A 25378-nucleotide genomic window follows, 5' to 3' on the forward strand; every position below is an offset into this window, starting at 1 on the left:
GATTCCTTCAGGGTAGAGATGAAAGGCCCGTTAATTAAATCTGGAGAGAGCGCGCGGGGCCGACTGATCCTCCTCCTGATCAGACCTGACAAGGCAGGCACCGGGGTGGGAGCGAGGTGTGCGAGACCCCGCAGCTCCATCCCTCCCACGGCCCCAAACAGAACCAGGACAGGGATGGTGTGAGCGTGGCAGGGCTTTGGGGGGCTCCTGGGCACGGGCACAAGCTTCACCTCGACCTGGTGCCACCACCTGGAGGGCAGAGGTGGCTCCTTAACATGGGCACCACAAGGTGGACACCACAGGCACGTGCTTGGCTTCCAGCAGATCCTTCCCCAGAAAGGATGAGCTGCCCTCCCTGTAGCTGAGTACGAGGCTCCCGTGGTGAGCTCCATCCCGAGGAAGAGGACAGAGGGTTTGGTCACCAGGATTTGGATTTGGGTACGGGATGCAAACAGGTGCTGTGAGCAGCTTGGGAAGCTCTGGCACCCCGAGATACCCCGAGGGGAAAGCCCACTCAGCCCGGCAGCCCCTCTCCTCCCCACCCAGCCCTGGGATTTCCACCCTCCTGCCACCAGCAAGTTCCCCAAATTGCCTTTTCTGCCCATAGCAGAGCCCCAGGGCGAGCAGCCCACAACCCACACCCACACCCCCTCACCAGCTTCTAGCCCACGTCTACTTCTAAAAGCAGAGCGGCTCAGCACCCCAAATGGCACCACTGGAGGGGCAGCAGCCCCACCTCCCCGTGCTGCATCCTCCAGGGTGGCATCGGGACCGTGCTCCATCCTCCTGCTCCAAGCACGTCCTTCCCCCTGTGATGGTTGTGGGATTAGAGGCAGGTTTTTCCAGCACAGCTGCAGAGCTCAGCTTCTCCCCGGGCACACCAAGGTGGGCACAGAGCGAGCATCTCCAGCACCAGGGGCTTTGCAGGGGCTGGCACCCAGTCCTTGTCTCCACAGGGAATTGGATGAAGACCCCAGCGAGCAGGAGGTGGTGCGTGGAGAGTAAATAACATCTGGAGCATCCCTTCATTGTGGCGGCTTATTTTGTAAACCTGAACTTTGTGAAATGTCATGAAACGGAGAAATGGGAGGCCTGGGATGAGTAAATCTCCGTTAGAAATTCCCCAGGACGGCGGCAGTCACATTCCTGCTCGGTGATGGCACGTCACACAGCCCAGCCTCGTCTCGGGAAGCAGGGCCGTGCGTGGCGCTGATTGCAGAGCGTATTTAATTAAGGCTGCCATAAATACAGCGCAGGCGATGCCAAGCAGACCGCGCCGTGGCAGGATGCTGCGGCGCTGCAGGAAGTTTTGCCAAGGCAGGAGAGGAGGGAGAAGGGAGGCAAACCCCGGCTGATTTCTTGCCAGGTCCCTGCCTTGCCGTAGCATTTGTGCATCTCAGGGGGCGAGAGGAGGATGGGATGGGGACACGCTCCCTTTCTGGGGCTGACCGTGCCCAGATTTTCTCCACGCCTGCCAGACAGAGAAGAGAAACCTCCCAGCTTCTCTCAGCCTGGCCAGGTCCCCATCTCACACACAAACCGAGGGACCCAGCCCAGGGTCCTGAGGTGACAGCAAGCTGTGGCTGTCCCCAGCACATCCATCACTCATCTCCTGATGGCCCAGGACATCAGGACCATGAGCAGGGGCAGTGCAGGACCAGCTGGTTTTAGGGCACAGCCAAAAATGCCCTCTCCCTGCTCGAGTCCATCCGTAGCTTAACGACCCCCGCAGAAGAGCTTGGGAGTCCCAAATCGCCCATCACATTACGGCTGCTCACCGAGGCCAACCAGCACAAACCTCCCCGCAGCCTCTCTAATTAACGAGCAGGAGCTGAAGCTCTCGCAGCCCAAAAGCAGCATCTGGGCTAAAAGGGGCGGCCTCCCTTGATAAACCCCCTTAATGGGATGTTGGCATCACCTGAGGCCACCTCATCTGCTAAGGAGGCTCAGCTGTCCATCCTGCCCTGCCTCCCCATGCTATCTCACCTGTCCATCCGTCCGTCTGTCTGTCCCCACTGCAGCAGGAGCCACGGACGTGCCTGGCACAGCAGCCCCCTACCCCCGTGCCATGGTCCCGAGCCCCGGGCGCATCCCCGTTGTACCCCAATACCACGGGGTACCCCGTGTGTCCCCGCTGCCAGGAGGGGGGTGACAGCTGAGTGGCACATATGCCACCAGATGGTCACCCCAGACAGATTCCCAGCTAAACCCATAACCCGGGGAAGGAACCGGAGCCCCCTCGTTCACCAAATGACCCCCCCAGCCTGGTGTCACCACCATGAGCTACGAGCGCTTGGCGACAGCCCCCAGCCCTCGCCGTCCACACGAGCTGCTGCAGGATGCTCCGTGACAAATCAGGAGCTGTTGTCGTACCTTAGACTTTAAAGCAGGAGAAATAACCCCCATAACGTGATCCACCGTGTCCTTATCCCACTGTGTGGTGCCCCTCATTCCCCTGGGAAGCGGTGCCCGATCCCATTTCCACAGGGATTTCAGCCGCCAGCAGCCGAGAGCGGGGACAAACCCTGGGGGAAAAGCTGGGGCCACCCTGATGTCACTGGGAGCCCTGCGTGGCTTTGTCTCCCCCCACCAGCAGCTGAACTGGGAGGCTCTGGTGAGGACTGGGAGCCCAGGGGAGGCAGCGCATCGCTCCGGGCTGGACACCCCTGGAGATTTCCACTTGGAGCGGGACTCAAATCCTTCCTTTTCGTACCCAAAACGCCTGCTGCTCCTGATCCCCCCTCCAGCCCCAGAGGCTGGATGCTCGCTGGTAATCCCGCACCATTTATTTTCATTGGCTGACACAAAAAAAGTGCCGTCAGAAAGCCAGTGTTAGCTAAGCTGGCTGGCGTATAAAACGTTGCTTTAATTGTATTTTATTTGGCAATAAGAAAACAGAAGCAGCAGCAAACCCTCCAGATATTCCCCCTTCTCCCCCCCCCCTCCCCCCCCATTTAAAATTTCAATTTGGTAATTTTATGACTGTATTTTAGATAAAGCACGACAAAGCACATTAAAGGAAGAGAAGTGATTTATCCTTTTCAGCGCTCCCTCATCTGTGGACGCGTTTCCCAGCCTGTAAATATTAAGGCATTAAGAAAAAAATCTATTTATTTTTTTTTTTTCCTTTTTCCCCACATCAAATATTAACTTCCAACCAACAAAATGCTATTTTTCCAGCCCTTGTTTCCAGCCTTCTGAACCCGAAATGAAAGGATTGGGAAGCACTGATGATCCCGACTGAAACGGGGACGGCAGGAGATTCACAGCCAGCCTGGCCCTGGGCGTCCCCCTGCGCCCTGCCGCGATTTTACACTTTCAAGGACGTTTTCATTTGCAGAGAGGTTAGGAGCAGAGCCACTTCGCCGCCGCTAATCCACTTCCCCACGAAGGGCTGGAATTCGCCTGGTGTTGAAGCCAGGGGGCTGCCTTCCCCTCCCGGGGCTGGGCAGGAGCTGCGAGGTCTGGCCACGATTTGGGGTCCCCTGATTTATTTATTTTTTTCTCAGCGTCTCCAACGTGCTGCCTGCTGGGAGGACGAAGCTTTCCGATACAGGTTTAGACACCGAATCTCTGCCATCAAAGCATAAACCCGAGGATTTGAGCCTTGTACAGGCAGCCCAGCCATGCAGCACGAGCACCTTTCCCGTATCGCTGAGGGTTTGTGCAGGGGGTGAGATCCCTGCTGGGCCCCACCGATGTCTCTGGAGCCACCGGGTGCTGCGTGCGCCAAGGGGGGGCCGGGGAAGCAGGGCCCGGTGGAGGGAGGCAAAGCAGGGGAGTTGCTAGGAGATTTCGGGCTTTAGGATGCTGGCTGCGATGCTCAGCCAATGGAGGAGTCCTCTGACGAGTAATCTGCTAATTGGGGTTTCATCGAGTGCCGCTTTGGAGCGGGAATGGGGTTGGGGATGGCCGCGGGCACGGCTGGGCCATCCCTTCTCCTGCCAGCCCTGGCCGACCCCTCCCTGCCCTGCTCCCGAAGTTTCAATTAAAACCCCGGAATTAATCTCCCGCAATAAACTCGGTTGCTATCGCAGCTTGCGTCTGGGACTCGTAATCACTTTTTCCTGCGCACGGAACAATTAAGCAGAGAGACCTCGCTGGCTGGGCTGGGAGCCCCCGGCCAGGACTGCGCGGGCACCCGGGGTTGTTCCTCGCCAGCTCCAAGCCCCTTCCCCGGGGAGCTGGGGGAGGCAGCGCCGCCTCCCCGGCACCTGCAGATGCTCCTCCAGATGGCCCGGGCTGCTGCTCTTCATGCAGGAGAAGGTTTTAAATTAAAACCTTGCCTGTGCTGTGCTTTCAGGAGGCTTTTTTGGCTGTTTGGGTGGTGGTGTTTTTTTTTTTTTTTATGTACATACATATTTTCCCTCCTCGCTTTCCGGAGCTGCGGCCCATTTGCTGGCAGTAATTATAGATGGGGAGGCAGCGAGGAGGGGATGAGCTGGGGGAGGACACCCTGGGGGACACAGGAGGGGCAGGAGGGTGCCCCAGAAACCCACCCCATAGGGTCCCCCAGGGCTCTGCCCCAAATCAGAGCCTTTTCACAGCCTGACCCTGCGTGCCAGCCCCACACCCGGCGTTTGGCCCCCAGCTTTGCTTGGAGGGGATGGGGGGGACCCGGGTGCCCCGCTGCACCCCGAGCCTGGCAGAGGAGCGAGACCTGCGTGGGGGCAGGATTGGGCCCCCCCCCCGGGGTCTCCAGGATGCCAACTCTTCACAGAAAGGGCGGATTACAGGGAATCAGCTCCAATCGATAACTCTGCCGCGGCAGAGAGCGGCGAGAGCAAGCAGTGGGAAAAAAAAAGGAACAAAAAGAGACTTCTCACTCGGGGAGGATTTGGGGGTTTTGTTGTGTTTGGAGAGGGAAAAAAAAAAGGAAAAAAACAAAAAAAAAAACCTGAGAAAGGGCTGTGCAGAAAGGCACAAAGGGCTGGCACTGGGTGCACAGCGGGCTCCTGCCGGTGCTGTGCTCCCTGGGGTGCAGGGGCACGGCCCTGCTGCTGCCCATCGGGACCCCCAAAATGTGTGGAGAGCACGTGGGAATGGGTGGGAATGGTTGTCACGGGTCTGCGCCCAGCACAAAGGGGTTGGCTCCTTCCTTCCCAGACCGGGGCAGCCACAGCGAAACCCTCCTGGGGAAACCCCACACAAAGAGCGGCCAAACTGGGGGCTAAAAGAGTTTTATTTTGCAGTCCAAATATCTTGCAGGCAGTGGAGCTGAAGAGATGCTCGGGGGTGCTGGGGCCACCTCAGTCTCCCTCCGAGAGACGCTTTGGTTCCCCCTTTTCCTCGTGGCCCCACCAAAACCTCTGGCACTGCCAGCAGGGGGGTGCCAGAGCATCCCTGCGCCCCAGAAAGACAGGAGATGACCCCCCTGTGGGCCGCTGTGCCTCCAGCCCCAGACACCTCCTTGCAGGTAGCCCGTCTCCTTGCCTGAGCCGTCGATTGCTGATGGCTCTGATGGAAAGAAATCCCCCTGGCACGGCGAGTGGCATCGCTGAATGCTGGGCAGGGCGCAGGACAGGCTCCGGCCACAACCACTGGCAAGGCTTGGCACCGGGGGACAGGAGCTGGGGACCCCCCGCAGCAAAATTCACAGTGGGGAGAGCAGCGGGGGGGGGGCTCCCGGTGGGTTTTGGTGAGCCCAGCTTCGAAGCACGGAGGCGGGCAGGGGGCATCCCGGCGCTCCCCCCGCGGCTGCTTGGGATGAGGCTCACGCAGCTCCTTTGCATTCTGCGCTCTCTCCAGCCGTGCGGCGCAGGGGCGAAGATCTTTGAAGGAGCTGCCCTTTCATTATTAATATTATGATGATGTCTGACGCCGTGTGTGTGCAGCGACGGCTCTCCGGCTCTGATGGCACGCGGCCAAGGAAAGCGCGCGGTTACCCGGGGAGGTGGCGGCCTCCAGGCAGCCCCCCCAACCCCAACCCCAGCACAATCGGTGGGGAAATGGCTGCGAGATGCAGGATTCTGTCCCCAAAACCCACAGGTTTCAAACCCTGCTGGGACCCACCAAAATCCAGCCCCGTCTCCGGCGCCATGTTGTGCCGGGCACGCAGAGAGAGTGCTGGCTGATTGTGGCGAGGGGCAGCACGGCACCGAGCCCTGTCCCATGTGTCCCCTGCTCCCTGGGGGTCTCTGTCCCCACAGGGGACACGGCCACCCTGCACGGAGCCAGCCCCTGCTGGCCACGATGCACAGCAGCTCTGCTCGCCGCCTTCAACAACTGCACGCAAGACAGCATCCAAAAATTTTCCTTAAACACCGTATTTTAGCGCACAGAGCTAATCCCAAGATCCTTTGGTAATTTTTTTTTGCCCCAGGCTGAGCCCAGGACCCTCGGGCAGCAGGGGCAGAGCCTGTTCGGGGCGGGGAAGCTCCAGCAGGAGCCACAGCTCCCAGCAGGACCGGCATCCTCACATCAAACACTTCTCCCGTTTTCACCCTCAGGCCACAGCCTGAGACATGAATCATCCCCTCCTTGCGCGGATCGATCCGGGCCGGGCTGCCGGCAGAAGCCCCCTCCCCACCTCACCAAGCTGCTGCCGTGCCACAGGCATCCCCCCGGAGCTCTCCCAGCCCCACGGTGCCCGGCCACAGCCCTCACCCCAGCCCTGGGGTCCTCCATGGCACCCCGCACAGCTCTGGGGGGCTGGGGCTGGGACCACTTTGTCTGGGCAAGCTTTTAAAAATTAAATGTTGGGGATAAATGCAGTGCCCCCGAGAGGAGCCGGGGTGAAGGAGCTGCAGGCCTGTGAGCCCAGGAGGGGATGGGGATGGAGCCGTGGGGTTCAGCCAGCCAGGGCGCCCCTTCTCACATCCCCAGTGCCACATCTCCAGGCAGAGCCCGTGACGGGTGACACGAGGTGACACGGCTCGGCGTGAGTCAGCGATGAGCATGGCCAGCATCCCCACCGGCCCCTCGCTCGTGCACGGGCAGGGCTCCCCAAAAAAACCACGCGCCTACAAGGACCGGGCAGCCACGCGCCCTGCGCCCGCACCCTCACGGGCACCCAACCCCTGAGCATCCTGCCCCCCGCCAGCACCCGTGCCCACGCTGGGGGTTGTGTCAAGGTGTGTTTGGGCTGCAAATTAAACGCCAGCTCCCTGCACAGCCCCGGCTCCCGCTGCAGAAAATGAGTTGCTGGACTTGGAGAGGGTCCAGTTGTGCAGCTCGCCGTGCCTAACACCGAGAGCTGACAAGCCACTGAATCACTCCTCCCCGCGCTGCCAGGCCACATGAAGCCAAGACACATTTCTTTTTAATGATAAGTTTTTATTGTTCGGAGTTCAGCTCTAACAGCCTCCGGGGACTTCCCTGCTTAATAGGGGGGGGGGGGGACACGAACCCGCCACTGGTGCAGCGAGCTGCCTGGTCTCAGCTGCAGCGAGGAGCCCTTGAGAAGCCACCAGCGGGGAAGGAGCTGGGCTGTGGCCACCGGCAGCACCCGGTAAATCCGCACAGCATCACCAGGACCATGGGCATTTTTTGCTCCTGGCCAGGGGACAGGGGGCACTCAGGCACCCCCGGCTCAAGGTGCCGGCCTGGGGGTGCTTCCCCTTGTGCCCCCCATGCTCAGAGGTCTCCGGGGGCTTCTCGGCAGCGAGGGAGGGAGCAGCCCCCCCTTTCCCCAGCAGGGCTGAGCCCTCTGTGCTCTCAGGATGCTCCTCTGAAGCTCTTAGCAGCGCTCCTGCCCGCAGGTCAGACAAGCGGCGGATGAAAGATTAAAAGGGAGGTGCCGCCAGGGTACGGGAAGGAAAAAAAAAAAAACAAAAACCCACAGCCCTGCTCCGAGAGGTGGTGGGAAGTCAGGCCGGCGCTGCCGCTTTGGGCTGAAAACGCCAGGGTTTGGGCAAAACGCCCTGCTTGCGGTGCTTTGGTGGGCAGCTCCAGGGGGTGGGGGCACTGCTGCTGCCCCCCCAGCCAGCACTGGGGGTTTGTAGCAGGTCCCCTTTGGCTCCCAAGGCTATTTGGGGGGGGATCCAGATGACCCCCACTCTGCCCAGACCCCCTAAGGGACACCCCCCCCCGTGGGGCAGGGTGGCACCGAGCCCCCCGAGCTGCTGCCCCCAGCACCACGGCCTTGGGAATGGGGTGGGGGGGCCACGCACCCAGCACCTGCCCCTCCCCATAGCCCCAAGGGGACAGGGGACACCCCAAAACCCCCCCTCGCCACCCTGCTCCGAGCCCCTGCCTTACCTGCTGCGCCTCCTCCGGCTGCGCCAGCAGCAGCCGGGCTGTCCCCGGGGGGGGGGGGGGCTTCAATCCGGAGTGACTCCGGAGCGGCTGGAGAGGGGTGGGGGGCACACAGAGGAGCCCCCATCATAGCAGTGCCTTGGGGGGGTGAGGGGGGGCAGCGGTGGGACCAGAGGGGGGCACCCCAGGGTGTGTGTGGGGGGGGCACCGCTCGCCCCTTTGCCCCCTACCCACGGCCGGAGAAAGGGGGGGGGGGGGGGAAAGAGGGGCGGGCGGGGCTGCCGGGAGGGAAGACCCACCCCCGCGTCCGTGCCCGTGGCCTCCTCCCTCCTCTTCCTCCCGTCCTCCTCCTCCTCCTCCTCCTCCTCCCGCTCCGGCTGCGCGGCGGCGGCGGCGGCTGCGGGGCTGCTGCGCCCGGGGAGGGGGCTCGGGGACTTGGCCCGAAGTTGCGGCGCGATGGGGAACGAGCGCTGGAAAACCATGGGAGGAGCCTCGCAACTTGAGGACGGGCAGCAGGAGAAAGCGCAGGTACGGGGCGAGCCGGGGGCGGCGGGACGGCACCCGGCAGGGGGAGGCGGAACGGGGTGGGGGGGGGGCCCCCTCCCCAACTTCTCGCCCTGGGCAGCCCCGCTTGTGAGAGGCTCCCCCCCCCGCCTTGAGGCGAGCATCCTCATCCCGAAAAGGACCCAAAGGGAGGCTCTGGGCTCGCTGCCTCCCGTGAAACCCCCCCCCCCGCGGTGCTTTATTTCCAGCCGGGGGCGCATCCCTCCGTGCGCCGTGGCCGCTCCGGGGCTGTCACACACAACGCCGCTGCTCCACCGCTTCGATCACCTCCGAAATCACCTCCTGGAGGGGATTTGGTGGCCGTGCTGCAGCCACAGCCGGCTGCATGCCTTTATTTCCTCGCCCCCCCTCCCTCCCCAACCTGCCCCTCTCCTGGGCAGCAGGCGGCCGGGTTTTGGGGGACAGGCCGGCGGGGTGCGGGGCGGTGGTGGCAGAGCGTGGGTGACACACGGGTGCCCGTGCGTGTGCCAAAGGCTGCTTGCTCCAGCAGCCAGGCGTGTGTCGGTTCCCCCAGCCGAGCCCGAAGCCGTGGGGCAGGCAGGGGGGCACGGCTGGGGCACGTGGCTGCCTCGCACCCTGTGCCAGGCAGGGCTGGGGGCGAAGGCGCACGGTGCGTGGGCAAACAGGGCTGCAAAGGGCTGGGGGAAACGAAGGAGATGGTCCCGACACAGCCCGAGAGGCAGGGATGGAGCTGGGAGCAGGGAGGCAGCAGCAGCAGCCTCTATCATTTGGCTTCTCTCTGCACCCCGCTGCCCGGAGAGGGTCTGCGGGGAGCAGGCACAGCGGTGGCACGCTCGTCCCCACGTCCATCGCTTGCTTTTCGCCCACCCCTTCAATGGCTCTGGCCCCACACGGGGCTGGATGGCACAGCCTGGAGCTGTTTGGGCTTTGCAGAGGAGGCAGAGTTTGCTCCCAGCTCCCCGAGGCTCCAGCAGAGAGCTGTCCCTGCGCGCTCACCCGCAGCCAGGCAGCTCCTCTCCCCGCGCCGTGCCGCGCTGTAGGAGCAGCAGCAGCAGGCTGGGAGCACGGAGGAGAGCAGGTAAAAGGATTCAGCTCCGTGCCGGGTCTGGGAGAAGCCTGGCAGGGTGCTGGGACGGGCAGGGAGCACAACAAGGTGCTGGGACACGTCTCCAGCACAGCCCCGAGCCCCACAGGGAGCAGCTCTGTGCAAAGAAGGGCTGGAGCGAGGCTGCTTCAGCCTGGAGGGGGGCAGGGGAAGAGCAGGACAAGCAGCTGGGATGCATGAGGAGCTGCCTGAGCAGCAAGCCCTGCCTTTGGGTGCAGATGGAACAGCCCTCACTGTCCTGGGGCTCCTCTGGGGCCAGATGGCCCCAGCAGCATGGGGTGGCTGATGGAAACCGAGCTGAGAAGAACCCCTGGGAGCCTGGATCGGACCCAGCTGGGGCACGGCTCACAGGGGAGCCCCCAGCAGTCTCTGCCCCCGTCCCAGAGCTCTCCCCACGGTCCTGCCTGGTGAGCCCCACAGCGAAGAGCATTGGCTGCTGGAGCAAAGGGCGCCTCCTCCTCCAAAAACTGCCCCACGGCAAAGCTCAGCCTCTCCCAGCACTGCTCTCCGTCCTCAGCTCCATCCCCATCCCGGCTGCCCGGGGACAACCAGCAGCTGCCCTTCCCTCCCTGTGGCTCTGCTCCGGCTGCGTGTGCTGGAGCCGGTGCATCCTGCGCCCAGTGTGGCCACTTTTTGGGCACTGGTGCTGCTGGGACCACCCCACGGGCACAGTGGCCACGAGTGGAGACACCAAACCAGGGCTCGGGGTGCAGGAGCTTTTGCTCCCCACCCATGCTGGCTCTCCAGGGTGCTTCAGCCCTTCAGAGGGCCAAAAAGGAGCAGGATCCTCAGTGCCAGCTCCGTGGGGCTGCCTCCTCCGTGCCCCACGTGCATCCAGCATGAGGGGAACCAGCCTTGGCCTTGGCCCAGGAGGGGAGCAGTGGGTTTGCTCCGACTGTTCCCAGCCCCGCTGCCATCAGACATCAGCTCGGAGGCCACCGGCTGCAGGGATCTGTACACGAGGCCACCCTGGGCACCGCCATCCATCTGCCAAACTTCGCTCTCCTCCGTGGCTCGGTGCCCGACTTCCCAGGGGGATTCTGCACCCACGGGGGGCAGAGCAGGGACTGGCACCACCACGGCCTCACAGCCCAGCACCCCGAGCAGGTTTGCAGGTGAAGCAGCTCCACTCGCTCCTTAGGAAGAAGTGATTTGGGGACATCAGGAGCTCCAGCCTGATGGCAAGGGGGACACCACCAAGCAGGGTGTCGTCCAGCAGAGGGATGTCCTACAGCTGCCCAAAAGCTCAGCAAGAAGCTCCACGAGCTCCAAGCCCCTCAGTGGACAGCAGAATCCCTCGGAGCCCTGAGGGACGAGGTGTTTGCAGGGCCCCGTGCTGGGATCTCTCTCTCCACCGTGGTGCTGCCGAGTTTGGGGTGGGGGCTCGGGGGACCCCCACCCAGCCGGGAGCGCTCCTGGTGCTGCTGGCTGAGTTTCCCTTCCTCTCCCCACCGCAGGTTGCCAGGTAACACAACCTGCCAGCGAGATGCTGGGGGCCCTGTAAAGCTGTCACCGCACGGCTGCGAGCAGAGGGGCCGTGTGTCCCCCCCCTGCTGCCCCCCGGTGCCGGGGCTTGAAGGCTGGAGAGGAGCTGGGTGGGTGCAGCTCCTGGGCAGAGCCGCAGGCTCGTGGTGTCGGAGCCCACGCGGGATTTGTGGCCGTGGGAAGCAGCACATCAGCCGGGTGGCTCCGTGGATGGAAGCCCTTCGCTGGCAGCCGGGTCCCTCGGGGGTCCCAGCAGGACATCAGCGAGGGGGGGGGGACACAGGGTTGGGAGCAGCCCCGTGCAGGACAGGAGGGCGCAGAGCTGGGGGTGGGACAGCCGTGGTGGCACTGTCACTGCTCGTCCTGCAGGCCCCCAAATATCCCACCGAGTGCCTGTGCTCAGCCTCCATCCCCATCCATCCCCATCCTTTTGGCTTCTGTGCTCGCAGGGGACGGGTCCCAATCGTCCCCACGGGGCTGCCAGCGATGTCCCCTGCCCCATCCCGTGGGCAGAAGCACTCCGAGGATGAGCCCCTCAGCCCCTGTCCCTGTCCCCACCCCGTGTAGAAGCACACAGCACCCCCCCAGCTTGCTGAAAGCTCCCCTTAATGCCGTGACATTTCCTCCTGATGCACACAGCAGGAGGCTTTGGGGCTGCCTCCTTACGGTGCTCCCTGCGGGGTGGCTCCCTCGCAGCCCAGCGCCGTTCCCATCACCAGGGAACAAACCCAGAGCATCCCCCAGGGCTGGGGGGCAGCCGTGGGCCCCCCCCGAGCCCTCCCCATCCACCGCAGCTGGGGTCACCTTAATGCAAATGGTTGCAGGAGCGTGAGTGAAGGGTGCTTGAAGGAAGGTGTCACTCCAGATAGATGCGCACGGGAGGGGGACAGGGCCTGGGAAATCTTTGCAGATGCAGCAATTTTCCTCTCATTCCCGGAGAAAGTAGTCTTTGTCTCTGCGAATCGGCGGCTTTTCTGGCAGCCCTGCAATTCCTTCTGACAGCTGCGGCCGGGGTCAGGGGAAAATCACAGCCTCTGTCCCGCAGGTGGGATGGGAACCGGGGGGGGGAGGCAGCGTCACGCTCCGTGGGGCTGTGCGAGGAGGAGAGGCTCTCCCCGTGAGCCGAGGGCTTTGGGAGCTGCCCTGCTCCTCTCCGGGGACGGGGATGGTGCAAAGGGGACAGGAACGTGGGGCTCCCTGGAGCAGGGAGCTCCCCGCTGGGAGCAGGTCCCCGCGGTGCTCAGCGTGGCTCCAGCTGGGGACGTCCCGTGCTTACCTCTCCCCTCCTTGCTTTCCCCAGGGCTCACAGGTGGTGTTTTTTCCCCCTATTTCTCCCCAAATTCGTGCACGCCCAGGGCAGCCGGGAGCCCGCACGCACCTCCCTGGAGCTGGGGCTGTTCTGGCTGAGCATCGCCTGTTCAATAAAACATGCGAGCGGCAGCACGCGGCCGCGGCACCATTCGCTCTCGTTATTATTTCATACCCCCCGTCTCCCAGGCGGTTTTAGCAGCTTTGCTCACTGATCTCACCCGTGCCCCTCCAGCCCTGGCAGAGCCTCAGGAGCTCCCCGGGGGGTCCTTGGGGTCCCCGTGTCCCCCCCTCTCCGGTGCACAGCGTCACCTCCCTCACTGCTGGACCCGTCGCGGAGGTGTGGGTCCAACCCATGGGCGCGGATGCGAGCCACATGGAGAATGCCACCCCGCAGGAAAAACCCACAGCCTGGCCTCCCCGCTGTCCCCTAGGTGCCAACCACCCCACTTCTCCCGTGGGGTCTTCTGGGGGGGCTGCCTGCCCAAAAACAGGGCACGAAGGCAGAGCTCCCCCTCCGGGCTTCGCACAGGGCCAAAAGCACCCTGCAGCGGGTGCAAACCCCGGAGCTGAGCCCAGCTCCTGCCCCCTGAGGGCCTGAACCCACCTTGCAGCGGGGTGGGGTGTCCTGAGGTCCACCCGGGTGGGTCCCGATGGCATCTGTCTGTGTCCCCCCAGAGGATGAGCTGCGGGTACGTCCTGTGCACCGTGCTGCTGTCGGTGGCCGTCCTCCTGGCGGTGACGGTGACGGGGGCCATCCTCTTCATCAACCACTACCACGCGCCGGGCACCGAGCCGCCCCCCGTCATCAGCACCAACCCCGAGGAGGCCAACGCCCTGGTCACCATCGAGAAAGCCGACAGCTCCCGCATCAACATCTTCATCGACCCCAACTGCCCCGACCAGGCGGGCGGCTTCGGGCGCCTGGAGGGGCTGCAGAGCTCCCTGCTGCGCGCCCTCTCCGACCACGACGCCGAGGCCAAGGCCGCCAAGGGGCAGCAGAAGGCCCTGCTGGTCACCGTGGCCGACGAGGTGGCCAAGCTGCTGGCGCACGCCGCCCAGCTGCGCGCCGACTGCGACGGCCTGAAGAAGGGGCACAGCGCCATGGGGCAGGAGCTCAGCGCCCTGCAGGGCGAGCAGGGCAGGCTCATCCAGGTGGGTACGGCTCCGCGGTGCTGCTTGGGGACCTGGAGGTCCCCAGGATTGTAGGGCACGGCCCCTGGTCTGTGTAGAGGGAGCAGCTCCAGCGGAGAGGAGCTGGGGGTGATGCAACACCGATGGCTGCAGCCTTTTAGGGTCCCCGTGCACAGCTCCCTGCTCCAGGTCTGGCTCAGCACCCCTGGGCGTACCCAAACGGGCAGCAGGACCGTGCTGGGGATTTCTCCCCTCCCTGCTCACCAACCACCCCCCTGCCCTCCCCAGTTCACCGCCCCAACCCCTCCTGGCACCAAAACCTTACCCGGGTAGGGCAGAGCTGCCGCGATGCTGCGGGTCCCGCTCACGGCTGGCTGCCCGTCCCTCTGTCACCTCCTCAGCTCCGCTGCCCTGCTCCCGCCTGCCCTCACCTCGCCTGCCTCTCCCCGCCGGGTCACCTCGGGGGAAGGCAGAGCCGGTGGCTGGCTCAGGACACGGCTCCTGCTGCCACCCCCAGGTCCCCCAAGGCTGCTCCCTGTGCCCACCCGCGGGGCGGCAGCACCGGCGCACCAAGGGCCGGGGGTTTCTCCAGCCTGGAGAAGACCCCACCAGGCTGCAAAGCACCCAAGGGGGCTGTTTTGGGGTCTGCTGTGGCTTTTGTGTCCCCACCTTGCGCCCTGCCTGGTGGCGTTTGGGGAACCGAGGGAGCGGGCAGAGCATCCGCGCTGCGTGGGGACGGAGGAGCCGCCCTGCTGCGGGTGGAAGGGGCCTAAAAAAAATCACACCTAACCACAACTTGTCACCTTCCCCTGTGTCCCCGTCTCCCGCAGCTGCTCTCGGAGAGCCAGGCCAACATGGCTCGGCTGGTGAGCTCCGTCAGCGACGTGCTGGACACGCTGCAGAAGGAGCGCGGCGGCGCACGGCCCCGGCTCAAGGCCGACCTGCAGCGAGCCCCGGCACGGGGAGCGCGGCCCCGCGGCTGCTCCAACGGTGAGATGGGGTCCTCGTCCCACCCAGGGAGAGGGTGCTGCCATGGGGTGGCCCTCAGCATGTCCCTGCCTGGGGAAAAGGGAGGGGGAAACAAACCCGAGATGGGGAAACCAGCCTGGAGGGCACTGGGTGCGGCGGGGGGACTGGGCAGGAGGGAGATGTGCCCAGGATGGGTTTTCACCACGCAGCCCCAGCTATCCAGTCTGTGAAACCAGCCCCAAAGCGCCTTTACCCCTGCCTGTTCCCCACAGATGTGCAGAAGTGACCTTTCTCCTCCCATGGCATTCAAACCGTGGGTTGGGATGAGGCTGAGATGGCCCCGGGGCCGGCAGCACGTGTCCCTGCCCTGCCTGCGGCTGCCTCTGGCTCCCTCCTCCCCAGCTGGGACCCACCGGCCCTGGGCATCACAGGGGTCCTGGGGACGGTCCCTGCCCCGTGGTGGCTGCGTCCCCCCCCAGCACTGCTTCCCCCGAGCCTCGGAGGAGAAGGGCTGGAAAGAGCGAGGCAACGAGAGCTGGCAGCACGGTCAAGAGCCTGGAAGAAATGGCAAGCCACGAAATTAGCTCATTAATTAACCAGCCTCCCTCTTCCTTCCCACCCCATCCCCGCGCCCCGCTCCAGGCTCCCGGCCCCGGGACTGCTTTGACATCTACGCGAGCGGACAGCAAGAGGATGGGATTTACTCCATCTTCCCCACGCACGACCCCTCGGGCTTCCAGGTCTACTGCGACATGACGACGGACGGGGGCGGCTGGACGGTGAGCGGGGCCATGTCCCCACGTGGGGACGAGGGGGCTGTGGGCTGGAGACGTCGCTCTCGGCACCGGGATGCGTCGTGGGGACGTGGGGATGGGGCTTGGCTGCGCACCGGGACCTGGCACCGGCTCAGGACGCAGTGCTGGGGTTTGGAGCTGGGTGATGGAGCTTGGTGCTGTGATGGAGCCCGTCCTTCCCAGCAGGGCTGGCTCCAGGATGGGATGAAATGGGGCAAAAGGCTCTGCTTGACCCCATCCCCGTGTCCTGCTGGGTGGTGTGAGCTCGTGCCGGGCTCCGTGCTGCCTTTTGTTGGGTGCTGTGCACGGAGCAGGGCAGTGAAGGCAAACCAGGCTGCATGGAGCCACCAGCCCTGAGTGGGGTGCTCGGGCAGCTCCCCAAAACCAGGCTGCCCAAAATGAAACTAGAGGGCAGCAGGAGAAATTAGCTTGTGAGCCACAAACGCCTGCTCTGCCCCCCGTCACAGCCCACATGCCCCTGTCCCTGTCCAAAGGGGGTGACCAGGGCTTTCCAGAGCATTTTTGGAAGCTCAGAGCACAGCCTCGTGCCCTCCCTGCCCCCTCCAGAGCCCGGGACGCCCCCAGCCCCAGCTCGTTTCGCCTCAGCTGACAAAGGGGCACCCCGGGGCGCCTGCAGCACTGATTAGCTTGCCTTGTCCACTTCGCTTTGCTGCAGCGCCGCGACAGCCCCGAAATCGCAGTAATGCGGCACGGAGCGGGCGGGGGGACGCAATCACAGCCCCCCGACCCAGGGACCCTCCTCAGCCAGGCCCCCTTGGGTGCCCCCACCCAGAGGGGCACTGCATGGGGTGTCGGGGTGCCACCCTGCAGGGACCCAAGGGTGCTGACCCTCAGGGGCAGGCAGCCTCCCCCCCAAGGACACGCTGGCTGAGCCGAGCCACCCCTCCAGCCCCTCCAGCTGGGCGCTCTAGGAAATAAATCCCCGCGATCTGCTTCCCCTAAGCAGCTTTGAGCGGTGCCAGGAGGGAGCTTAGCCCCCCTGCCCTCGGGGGGCTGATGAGCCTTCGGCCTCGCTCTGCCCGGAGCCCACCCCAGGCAGCAGCAACTTGTTGTGCACAGCCGGGTCGGTAGCAGCAGCTCCAGCTGGGAAAATCGAGGCACAGCACAGGCACCCTGAGTCCTGGGGGTGCACGGAAGGAAAAGGGGGACCCCCTCCTTTCCCAAGGAGCAGGGGGTCCCGGCCAACCCCACACGCAGCCTCCCCCAGCCACGCACTCAGGAGCTGCCTGAAGAGCAGCCCAAGGTGATTAGCCAGCCACTCAGAGGTTTATTTAAAGCTGCTGCAGCTGGGAGGGCTCCAGCTGGGCCGGGGAGGGTGCAAAGTGAATGATTTTACCCCAGGCAGCACCACGTGCCCTGGCCTCAGCTGGGGACAATGGAGCCGAAGTCCTGGCACTGCAGGGACAGGGACCGAGACGCTCGCCCCGGCTCCTTGCCTCGAGGCACGGCACCAGCCTTGTTTGCCTCCCTTTCTCTGGGTTTTTCTGCAGGGCAGGCTCCCAGGTGTACCCCCAGGGTCTGGGGGGGGGGACACATCCCACCCATCTCCCCTGGGGCTGGGGACATTTTGGGGTCCACAGGCACGCGCCCACGGGGGCTCCAGGTGAGCCCCGGCTGGGTGCTGTGGTGCAGAGCCTGGGAAATTTCCCTCCCCTCCTCCTCCTCCTCCTCCTCCTCCTCTGGAGCGATTACTCCTGACATTTGGGCTTATTTGCATGTGGGTGGGTGGGTGGAAGCAGCTGAATCAATTTTGACTTGGGAGCTGCTGAGCTAAGCCCGAGGCTGCAAGGGAGGCTCGGAGCCTGCGGAGACAGGGCAGGGGCAGGGCCGTGCCGATGCCCCGCTGGGAGAGGAACCCGAACGGGGTCACCCACCAGCATCTCCCCGTCCCCACGGGGTCACCACCACGTCCCCTCGCCCTGAGGGTCCCCGTTTGCTCCCCGTCCCCAGGACAGCTCTGTGCAGCTCCCCGTGCCACGGCTCTGCGCCCCGCGGCACAAGGTGACGGCCACATCCAGCCCGGGGCTGGGCACCCAGGGGACGTGGGATGCTTTTTCCACTCCCTACCTTCCCCAGCTCGCTGTGAGCGACGGCAGCAATTTGGGGCCGTTTCCCGTGTGTTTTGCACAGCTGAAAAGTAGATCCTGCCAGAAAAGGGAGCTGGCAGCACCGGGGGGCACTCGCTGTGGGCAGGGCAGCACGAAGGTGGAGACGTGGGTGGGGAAGGCATTATTTTGGGAGTGCCACCAGCCTTGGGGACACCTCTGCCACCAGCTGTGCTGCGTGGCCAGGTCTCTGTCCCCCGGCGAGCGGGAGCATCCATGCCCTGTGCTTAGAGCTGGGTTTAATTGCAGCGATGCCCACGGGCTGAGCGAACCTCGCAGCAGCAGCAGCGCCGGGGCTGCAGCACGGAGACTTCCCAGCCCGGCTGCAGGCAGAGGCTGGTGCTCCTTTTTTCTTTATTTCACTCACTTTTCTGGGCCCGTGCCTTCCCGGGGTCTGCCTCTCTCCGGTGAGCTCCCAACGACCGGAGGAGGCAGCGAGCCGGGGCGATGAATATTTCAGCCTGGGCTTTAAAGCGGGGAAGGAAATCCTTTTTGCTTAAGAGGGGGTGATGCATATTTCATGGGGAGGAAAGGAGCAGGGAGCCCGCGCTGTGAGCGCAGTGAGGCTGCTCCCCCAGCCCATTTCTCACCTGCAGCCCCCAGCCCAGAGCTGTCCCCACGTCCCCCCGGCAGCATCCCCCTGCGGGAGGCTCACGGCAGCATCCCCCCGAGCTGCTCACCCAAAACCATCGCATCCCTGCCTGGTGGGCGCACGCAGCAGGAGGGACAAGAGGTGAAGAGGAGGGCGCAGGAGACCCAGAAGGATCTGCAGGAGATCTTGCACCCCAGCACGGGCTGCGAGGTGGTTTGGAGCCTCTCAAAGACAATTTTGGGGACCTGTGGGGCACCGAGGGCTGCTCCGGTGCCGGGAGAGCCCCGTGCCAGCCCTTAAGCTGCAGGCGCCTCGGTAATCACCGCAGCGTGCCGAGCCTCAGCTAATGAAGCCGTGTCCCGCACGCCTTCCTGAGCACCCCTCGGGCAATTGGCCTAGTTACAACCTCGGGTCAAAGCCGATTAAACGGGAGCATCGCTGTCGCCTTCCCCACGCGGCAGCGCTCGGAGCCAGCCTTGGCCGGGGAAAATCAGCTCGGGGGGCCCCCAGCCAGCCGCGCCACCCCCTCGCCTGCCAAGCGCCCAGAAAGCCCCTTTAACGGGCTTAGCCGCGGCTTCTCAAGTGCTCAACGCGGGGATAAAAATTAAGGCTCTAATTCTAGAAGGTAAGTACAGCAGGATCAGCGCCGCGCCGCGCCGAGGATGGCGCTGCCCCTGCGCAGGGCGGCTCCGGCAGCGCCCAGCCCCAAAACTGCACGGGGGGCAGGAGCTGGGGGCCACGTCCCCGTGGAGAGCAGCTCCGGGATGTGCAGTGACCAATTTAAGGGGGTAAAAATCCCACATGTGCCACGGCAGCGTGCCACAGAAGGACGGGAGCATCCTGGAGAGGTGGCACTGCTTGTGGGGACAGCCCCGGTGCTTGGGGGCTCAGCCCCCCCCCGAGCCCCCCGGCACCCCGGGGAGCTCAGCGCTGCGGGGCCGTCCCTCCGGCTTCAATTCCCCTGCAGGCAGGCTGGGGCGGCCAAGTTTAATGCAATTAATCTGGAGCTGGAGGCTTAATTACGTTCAAACGGTCGGACACGGAGCAGCGTTTTCTGGCTTGCTGTCAATAAATCAAACTCAAAATAATGATAAAAGGGGAGGAAACGCACGGGGCGTGAAACGCCGATGAGCAGACAGGAGAGGAAAAGGGGTGGCTCCGGACAGAAAAAACAGGCTGAGCCCCGAGCTGGCCCGGGTCTGGGCAGCACGGGGAGCTGAGGTGTCCCCCAGGTGGGACATGGAGTTAAATCCCATTTGAAGCCACCCTCCTGTCCCCGGGGGGGGATAAAAACCCAGCATCGCCTGGACTCCGCTCGCTCCGGCATCCCCATGGAATAACCGAGCCCGAAGGGTTTAATTTGGGAATTTAATTAATTTGTATCTGGGCCTAATGAGGCAGCAGGACGAGGAGCAGCACGGCCGGGAGCAGCTCGGGCTCGGAGCACCCCGTGGCTGACCCCCCCCCGGTGTCTCCCCAGGTGTTCCAGCGGCGGGAGGACGGCTCGGTGAACTTCTTCCGTGGCTGGGAAGCGTACCGGGACGGCTTCGGCAAGCTGACGGGGGAGCACTGGTTAGGTGCGTGGGGTGGCAGCCCCTTTGGGGCCGGATTTCCTCCGCACAGGGCTGAACCCAAACCCCCAAACGCTGCCTGGCTTTGGGGGGGGGACACACGGCACGCAGGGAGGCTGCAAAGGGGCAGCAGCAGGCAGGGAAGCTGCGTGCGCGCCCTTGGCAAGCGGAGCAGGGGCTGGGGGGGAGCTGCTGCATCCCACCCTGTGCCCCTTTCCTGGGGGAACCCCCCCGGGTGCCCCCCGCTCACCCCGTCCCCCCGCCGCAGGGTTGAAGCGGATCCACGTGCTGACCATACAGGGCACCTACGAGCTCCGCATCGACCTGGAGGACTTCGACAACGGCACCGCCTTCGCGCACTACGGCAGCTTCGGCGTGGGGCTCTTCTCCGTCGACCCCGAGGAGGACGGGTACCCCGTGGCCATCGCCGACTACTCGGGGACGGCAGGTAGGGTGTCGGGAACGTGCGTGGCCCCACAGGGCACCAAAACCCTTTGTTGGGGCTGCATCTGCAGAGGGTTGGGAGCGGGAGAGCGGCTGCCGGTTGGGTATCGGCACAGCGGGTGAGCCCGAGCGCCCCGTACGGCACCGGGGAGCCCCACGGGGGGGTGTGTGGGACCCCCAGGGAGAGGGGTGGGAAGAGCCCTACACGGCCCCTTTCCCCTGCGGCAGGAGACTCCTTCCTGAAGCACAACGGGATGAAGTTCACCACCAAGGACCTGGACAACGACCACTCGGAGAACAACTGCGCGTCCTTCTACCACGGCGCCTGGTGGTACCGCAACTGCCACACCTCCAACCTCAACGGGCAGTACCTCAAGGGCCACCACAGCTCCTACGCCGACGGCATCGAGTGGTCCTCCTGGACGGGCTGGCAGTACTCCCTCAAGTTCACCGAGATGAAGATCCGGCCTGTCCGGGAGGAGAACTAGGGGATGGCACGAGCTCCCCCCCAGCCCCTGCCCTTCCCCAGCGCCCCGTGTCCCCGTGTCCCCGTCCTCCCAGCGCACCCCAGGCTGCCGTCCTCCCCCGGGGTCCTTCTGGAGCATCTTCCCCCAGGGCTGGCGGCTGTTTCCCCAGGTGTCTGTGTTGATCCCGTGCCCCCCACTCCCTGCCGAGTTGGGTGCCCCCTCTCCGAGCCGCTTGCGGTGCAGCGGGGATTTGGGGAGCGGTGCTGGGGGGGCTGAGCGGTGAGGTCGTGCCAGGCTGGTCCCCTCTGCTTGTCCCCACGGGGGGCACGGACATCTATGAGCAGCCTGGTGGCCACTTGGGGGGGACCCACAGAGCCCCCGCAGCGCTTCTGGGGATGGGGAGGGCGCTGCTGGGCTGGAGCCTCTGTGCCCACATCACCGCGCCTGCGGCTCCTTCTCTGCCCCGTGGACGCTCCCCTCTCCCCATCCCTGGTCCTGGCAGCAGGGGGGGACACGGCCAAACCTCGCTGTCCCCTCCGGGCTGGGGTGTGCAGCCGGGCTGGCCGCCTGTCCCTGCCCACGGACACCCCAAACCCACGGGCACGGCGCTGCGGGGACGGGCGCCTGCAGCCGAGCACGGCACGGAGCCGTTTTGGAGGCATGGGGGAAGCAGAGAGGAGGAGGAGGAGGAGGGAGCGAGGAAGGCTCGCCTCCCAGCACCTGCCCCACGCACCCCCTCCCTGCCGACAGGACCCGCTGGGTCTCACGTTGGATTTTCACCATCCAAAAGCTGCGACCCTGCCCGAATCCCCCCGCCTCGGCCAGCACACGCCTCCCCCTGCGAGCCCCCAGCCCGGGGCCCCACGTTCATCTCCATCCCGATGAGCCACGGCTCTGCACCTGCAGATATTCAAAGCCTTTCGTTTCTTCAAATCCCATTAAGGTTTTGCGGAAAGCAGCCCTGAGTGGGGCTTAGCGTCTGCAGGGCCCTGATAACGGGGCTGCCGCCGCAGCCAGGCTCAGCCCCGACCCGCCCAGGGGTGCAGCAACCCCGACCCCCCGGGTATGGGTGGTGCTGGGGAGAGGGACAGGCTCTGGCAAGGACTCCAGGGGGGCTTTTGCCCCAAAAAAGCCCCCAACAAAGCCTGTGTGGGAGCAGGGAGCGGAGAGGGAAGCCGGGACCCCTGCCCCCTGTGTGATATTTCCAGCAGCAACGAGTTGAGCAGCCCCTGCACCGGACCCTGCCCTGCAGAGCGCACCCGGAGCACCCCGAGGAGGGGAGGGCTGCCCCCGCTGCCCCCGCTGCCTGGGGACTGCGGGCACCGTGAGATCAAAGCCTCGTCCTCCCGGCAGCTTTGCACTTCCCTACGTGCTCCTTTTTTTAAATCTTCCTCCTCAACGAGCTGGACAAGCCCTCTCAGCCGCCAGGTGATTTTCCATCCCCCTGCCCCGCCAGGGGAGAGGGGACAAGCGATGTGCTCGGCCCCCCCCAGCTCTGCCCCTTGCCAGGGACATTTCCCCGCTCGATGGGGACAAGCTCCGAGCACAAACAGCCACCATCAGCCCAGCTCCATCCCTACCCGGGCAGCCAGCCGGGCTGGGTGCCTGAACCGAGGCGATTTGGGGAGCTCTGCGGTGCTTTTCCCAACCAACACGGGGGGCAGGAGCCCCCCAGCAGCACCCCGGGGGCTGCCAACATCCCTGGAAAGGGGCTGCAGGGAGGGCAGCAAGGCGGCCGTGCCCCACCTTTGCTTTCAGCTCGTTTATTTCCGTGGATTAGACGTAGCCAGTTTTATAGCGTTTGCCTCCGGGGAGAAGGATCCGGAGCCCACGCTCGGTGTCCCCATCGTGGGGAGCTCCTGGGGGCTGGGGAGGGGCCATGGTGTGCGCAGCGTGTCGGTAGCACTTCCCCGTGTAACCGCCCGTCTCAGCCAGGACTCCCGACGAGTTTGGTTTGGATGGCACCACCCGAGGTGCCGGATTCCCCAGGATTACCACGGGGTGGCCGGGGGGCGGCGGGGACGCAGTGGGGGGACGGCACGGCCACGGCCTCGTGCTGGGGACGGGAAGGGGCAGCGCGGGTGGCTCGCGGGGCCGGCGCCTCGCCACCTCCCTCCCCGTGGGGTCGTGTTGTTTTGCCGTGCCGTGAAGTCTCCATCGTGTGTGCGTGGTGTCCAGCGCCGTCCGTGTGGACTTTGGGAACTCCTTAATAAAAGGAACTCATCGTTACCCCGCGTCTCCGCCTCCGTGCCCACCTCGCGCTGCGGGGCCACCTCCCTGCGGTGCCATCGGGGTGGGTCCCAGCCCCACAGAGGGACTGGTGGCACCGTCCTGGCAGCCCTTTGAAACCCCACAGGGCCCCCGAGCCCGCTGCTGAGCCCGGGGGGAGATGGTGCTGAGCTGCTGTGGTTCATCGGGGGAGGAGGAACCCAGCCCTGCTGGGACCACGTCCTGGCACCGGGGCTGAGGAGGACGCTTGGTGCGTTTCCACCTGGGGGCTTTGGGGGCCTCCACCGGTGCCCACGCACCCCGTGGGGTCTGCGCACACCTCCAGGACCTCCAACAGCCCCAGGTGAGCACGCACAGCCCCAGGGGTGGGGGACACTCGTGTCCCCAACCAGCCCCTGCTGCCCACCAGCATCGCCGCTGCATCAAAGCCAAGGGAGAGCCCTGCTCCCGCTCAGCCTCCCCCCCAAACGAGGCAGCGCACAAAGGCGGCGCGTTCATCAGCGTCCCCCCCGTGCCCCCAATCACCTCTGCAGCCACCTCCCCGCCAGCCTCCCGGCCTCTGGTATGCGCTGCCAGCAATTAGCACCCGCGGGTATTTAATGGGGAGAGGAGCGGGGCCGGACGGCTCAGTCCGGGCAGGTGCTGGGGTGGCGCAGAGCGGGGCCAGGCGCTGGGCATCGCCCGAGGCAGAAGGTGAGTGGCAGGCAGCCCCCAGGAGGGTCTGGGGATGGGGATGGGGTTGGGGTTGGGGTTGGTGCACCTCATGGTGGCTTCCCGGAGTGGTTTGGCTTCATTCTAGGAGAGCCCAAAGCAATGGCAAGGTGTGGGTGAGGCCACGGAGCACCCCAAAGCAAAGCAGGGTGGGTCGGGGAGCCGGGTTTGGGTTCAGTGGGGCCCGCGGCAGGAGAGCCGAGCACCCACGGCCGCCCCGTGCTGCACAGAAGGGGCAGGGATCCCAGCCCCCATCGCCAGCGGTGACTTTTAAGGCAACATCTCCTGCGAGAAAAACAAAAAAAGGAAAGAAAACGTAGAAAACAAAAACGCCACTTCCCCTCTCTGAGCTTTTACAGCAGGAGGAAGGGGGCGGCGGAGGAGCCCTGCCGGTGCTGAAGGTCACCCCTGCGCTGCTCAGCCCACCCTGCTGCCTGCGGGGCGCCCCCGGCCCCATAAAGCAGGGGGTGGCGAGCACCTTCCCCTGCATTATCGGGGCGCCGCGGGTGGGAGCGGCGCATTTGGAGCCGAGCGGTGCTGAGGTGAAGGCACTTAAAGCCCTCCCCGCGGTGCCTCGAAGAGCAGCAGGAGGCTGCGGCTGCCACCGGCCCCGCTCACGGCCCGAGCCCGGGGCAGGAGCTGCGGGGCTGCGATTTGGGGGCACGGGGCCGCTGCCACCAAGGGGAGCGGGGTCGGGAGGAGACGGGGGTGCAGAGCGGCCCCCCCAGCAGGCTTGGAGGAGCCGGAGGGGTTTTCTGGCAGGTGCTGCGGCAGATTTTGGGGAGGGGTGCTCTGTATCAGGACGAGGGCAGGCGATACTCACCCGGAGCGGGGCGGGGAGCGTGTGCCACCCGTCCACAGCCCTTCTGCGGCCACGGGACCCGAGGATGCCGTGTTATTGACTGCATCCCTCCCTCGCTGTGCTTCCCCCAGATGAGAGCACCCTCCTCGCTGTCCTGCCTCTTCCTGCTGACCCTGGGGGCCTGCTTCCCCCCCGGCGAGCCGCGGCAGCCCCGGCACCCCGCCGAGGGACCCGCGCTCCAGCCCGGCTGCCGAGAAGAGTTGGTCGAGGCCCCCGGTCCCTGCTGGTGGCCAAATCCGAAGCGGAGGCGAAGCGAGGAGCTGAGCACCCTGCTCGGCATCGCCCGGGAGCTGCGGGGCTCCGGCACGTGGAGTGGGGGTCCCCGGGGGAGGCCGGGCAGGCAGGAGGGTCCCGCACCGCTGGCGGCCGGGGGAGAGAAGCGAGGGGGCACCCTGGGGAACCTGGCCGAGGAGCTCAGCGGCTACAGCAGGAAGAAAGGCGGCTTCACCTTCCGATTCGGGAGGTGAGGGTGAGGGTTTGACCCCCCCCGCGCACCTCCTGGAGGGAGCCCCGGGAGGTGTGCCGCGTCCCCTCCTCTCCTGCCACCTCGCCTGGGTTTGCTCGGACCGAAGGACGCCGCGGAGGAGCTGCTGTTGGGATTCCAGTGGGGAAATATGGGGGGGGCACCACGGCGGCTCCCCCAGCCCCAGGGGAGGAAGAGGAGGGTGCCCCACGTCCCCTCCCCGGGGACACGGCCCGTGCCAGGCTGGGGAGCAGCAGGGCTGGAGGATGGCAGGGGGGTGAGGGTGTGGGGACAGTCCCGGGGGGCTGCCAGGAGCGGGGGTGTCCCCAGCACTGGCCGGCCAGCAGTCCCTCCAGCAGCAAATTCTGCTTCGTGTCAAGATGCCACTTAGGAGAGC

General features: G+C 65.1%; 2 protein-coding genes across 2 annotated transcripts; both read left to right on the forward strand.

Moving 5' to 3' along the window:
• Window positions 1-8652: 8652 nt before the first annotated feature.
• FIBCD1 (fibrinogen C domain containing 1) lies at window positions 8653-20737 on the forward strand (the record flags this gene model as incomplete). Its single annotated transcript, XM_084298951.1, has 7 exons — window positions 8653-8724; window positions 13298-13774; window positions 14584-14743; window positions 15365-15501; window positions 19715-19811; window positions 20074-20253; window positions 20478-20737. 7 exons carry the CDS (start codon window positions 8653-8655, stop codon window positions 20735-20737), a joined length of 1383 nt encoding a protein of 460 aa, XP_084155077.1.
• A 3852-nt stretch (window positions 20738-24589) lies between these two features.
• On the forward strand, window positions 24590-24985 carry QRFP (pyroglutamylated RFamide peptide; the record flags this gene model as incomplete). The annotated part of the gene is made up of 1 exon (XM_084299331.1): window positions 24590-24985. One exon carries the CDS (start codon window positions 24590-24592, stop codon window positions 24983-24985), a length of 396 nt encoding a protein of 131 aa, XP_084155457.1.
• Between the last annotated feature and the right edge of the window lie 393 nt (window positions 24986-25378).

Source organism: Netta rufina (genome assembly GCF_964035555.1).
Source record: "Netta rufina genome assembly, chromosome: 20".
Lineage (NCBI taxonomy): Eukaryota > Metazoa > Chordata > Aves > Anseriformes > Anatidae > Netta > Netta rufina.